The 2,872-nt window shown below is 29.2% G+C and overlaps 1 protein-coding gene across 1 annotated transcript; it reads right to left on the bottom strand.

Moving 5' to 3' along the window:
• Positions 1–636: 636 nt before the first annotated feature.
• Positions 637–2,114, bottom strand: LOC101208581 (macrophage migration inhibitory factor homolog). Its single transcript, XM_004148551.3, has 2 exons — positions 1,930–2,114; positions 637–1,108 (listed from the first exon to the last, which is right to left on the bottom strand). The coding sequence occupies exons 1-2, from the start codon at positions 2,038–2,040 to the stop codon at positions 881–883; spliced, it is 339 nt and encodes a 112-aa protein (XP_004148599.1). The 5' UTR covers positions 2,041–2,114; the 3' UTR covers positions 637–880.
• Positions 2,115–2,872: the final 758 nt, after the last annotated feature.

Genomic DNA, 2,872 nt, shown 5'->3' with positions numbered 1-2,872 from the left:
GAAATATAAGTTAAACCCAAATAAAAATGTAAGAAATGTGAATAACACGTATAGCAGAGATAATAAACCTTTTAAATTATTAGAGCACTCAAACAAATGGAAGGTGTTTTTTATCCAACCAACCCAACTCAATTACCGTCAGTTGCCAAACTCTTCCACCTATATAATTGTTGAGCAAATTTTTTTAATAATTTCTATCATTATTTGTTAATTTAATCTAAATAATTTCACAAGTTTGATTAAGAAAAATTTAATCTACGTCCTATTGACTAAAAAGGTAAAAAATTTAAAATTAATAAGGAATGGGGATCCAAATCAAAATCAAACACAAACAATTGAAACTTAATACACGTTTGAAAATTAAAGTTCTATTTCATAATCATAATTTTGTTTGGGCTTTTGTTCTTCCAAATTTCGAAATTAATTAAGCTTTATATAATTACACCTCAACTACCCATGATGTCAATTTATACGTGAATGATGTATGCTGTAGAGAGTCATTTATGTCTTCCAATGTTTATACATTAGTCATAGTGTAGTTTGGTTTTAAAACTTAAACTTTTTATTTATTTATTTTTGCAATGATACTTTCTTAAACAAATTGAAAAGTTGAAGATTAAAATATAAGAACATATGTGGATGGCTGAATAAAATTTCAACTTAAAGCTCAATTGACAACAAAGTTTATATTATGATCATTTTTTAGGTTAAAAGTTTGTCTCATTCACCTTATGAATCAACTGTCAACAGACAGACATAATAGAGAAAGTCAGACAAACAGACCATAATAAACTATAATTATAAAAAGAAAAGTGTATGTATGTATATATATATATATATGAAAGTTGGAAGAGGTGGAAAAGGCAGCCACCGGGTAGAGTCATAATTTGGAAATGGGGCGACCAGCCGTCGTGTCGTGGACTTTAAGGAAGAATCTCGCCGGTGGAACTGAAAGCTTTTCATTCAAAATGCTTCCGAGGGTTGAGATCAACCTCCTCTTCACTTCTGAGTTTATTCCTCCCATGGACACCACCTCTGCAAACGCTGCTGGATCCCCATTCCCTCCAAACGATATCGGCACCGACCCATTCAGCAACACCATCACATACTGTTGGCAAAAAAAAAACTGTCAACTTGACGGTCGAAGAAAGAAAGGAGAAAGGTAATTACAGGTATAAGTAATGAAAAGAGCACTAAATCACTAATCAAACTCAAAACGATGGATCACAGTAAATTGAGATTTTTTTAAAAAACTCTTAAATCACCACTTGAACTCCAACTTATGTGTTGGAAACATGAACAAAACCAAATAAGTGAATCAATTTTAATTGAAAGGAAAATAAAACTGCAGGACTTTGACCACTTGCTCTATACCAAAATCTCAAATTATTAATTAATCAAAAAATTTGAACTCAAACATAAGAGTTAATTTGATATTATATCATTCTCAACCAAACTAAAATTCGAACACGTACGCTAAAATATAAACAGGAGGGAAAATGATTTTACAGAAGGTACAAAACTTGAAATTAATGGATTACATAAATAAAGATATAGAGTTAATAAAAGTGAAATTTCACTTCGTTCTATCAAAAAAAGAAATGGTTAGGAATGTTTCCATTAAATTAAACTTTTGCATTGTCCATAATTAGGCGTTTGGCTCCGAAGCACAAATCCAACAATAGGAAAAATATATTTTTAAAAAATGGAATATTTTTATAAAAAAATAAGTTTTTTTTGTGCTATATCTTATAAATAGTTTTTCTTCTCGTCTATAAAAAATTGTCTAAAAAGACAATGATTTATGTAGCTTTAATTAACCAACTAAATAGTGTAGAAGAAGATAAGTGGACTGTAGGATGCATTAGGATGAGAGGACAAGAGAAAGAATGAAAAGAAGTATGTATTTTAAGAAGCAAAGGTTTATACATTTTCGGGTTTGCCAATAATGGAGGAGACGGCGGTGGTAGTGGCGGAGAAGATGGGAGCGGAGTCGACTCCGGCCAAGTTGACATTGGTGGAGATGTAAAGGCAAGGCATGGCGATGAGATGAGAGAAGAGGGAGGAGGGAGTTTTTGAGTATTGGGAGAGAAGAGATGGAAAAGATAAGAATGTGGAAATAAAAAAAGAAAGTGAAGGCATTTTATAGTTGAGGTTCAAAAGATTTGTCAACTTTTTTTCATTATGGAAAAAACGTGGGGTTTGTCAAATTAAATAACACGTTTTCAATATTGACTTAGAGCGTGACAGCTCTTCTGCCTTTTCCTTTTATTTTAAACCGAGACACATTTTCTTTTCAATTATATAATGACCAAACCAAACCCAAATAAATAAAACCCCCATATAAATATATTCTTGATTTTTTTTTTCTTTTTTCTTTTTTCACAAAGTGTTGAAACTTCTTTAAAAAAATTTAATTATATTAATATTTAAAAGTGATAATTAAATTTTAAGCAAAACCAATTTTTGAATATTTAGTTATTTTTTTTTCATTAGAAATCTTTGTAGACTTTGAAAAGTTAATCCTTATTTTCTAAATTAAAAACGAAAAACAGAAAAGGCATCGTTGGACCGTTTCTAATTTTCGTCTTTCTTAAGTTTTATATATAATTTATTGTTTCTTAAAATGAATATATGTTTGACACAAAAACATATATTAAAAATTAAAATATCTAGAATATCCTTGACTCCTTATATTCAAATTTAATATGTATATACTGAAGTAAAACCCATAATCAAGTAACCACATCTTTTTCATAAAATTTGTATATAATTTTTTGAAATATATATTTGTTCAAAATTTGGAAATATATATATATATATATATATATATAAAGGGAAAAGAAAAGAAGAGGAAAGATAGGAAGAAAGT

The sequence above is a fragment of the Cucumis sativus genome, chromosome 4, assembly GCF_000004075.3.
Source record: "Cucumis sativus cultivar 9930 chromosome 4, Cucumber_9930_V3, whole genome shotgun sequence".
In the NCBI taxonomy this organism is placed as follows: Eukaryota; Viridiplantae; Streptophyta; class Magnoliopsida; order Cucurbitales; family Cucurbitaceae; genus Cucumis; species Cucumis sativus.
Note: the sequence above shows the minus strand (reverse complement) of the source record. Positions and strands in the feature narration are given on the sequence as shown.

Coding starts and splice junctions, on each gene's coding strand:
- LOC101208581 (XM_004148551.3), bottom strand. CDS start 2,040: ATGCCTTGCCTTTACATCTCCACCAATGTCAACTTGGCCGGAGTCGAC. Junction 1,109..1,929: donor TTATTGGCAAACCCGAAAAT/GTATAAACCTTT, acceptor TTTTGCCAACAG/TATGTGATGGTGTTGCTGAA.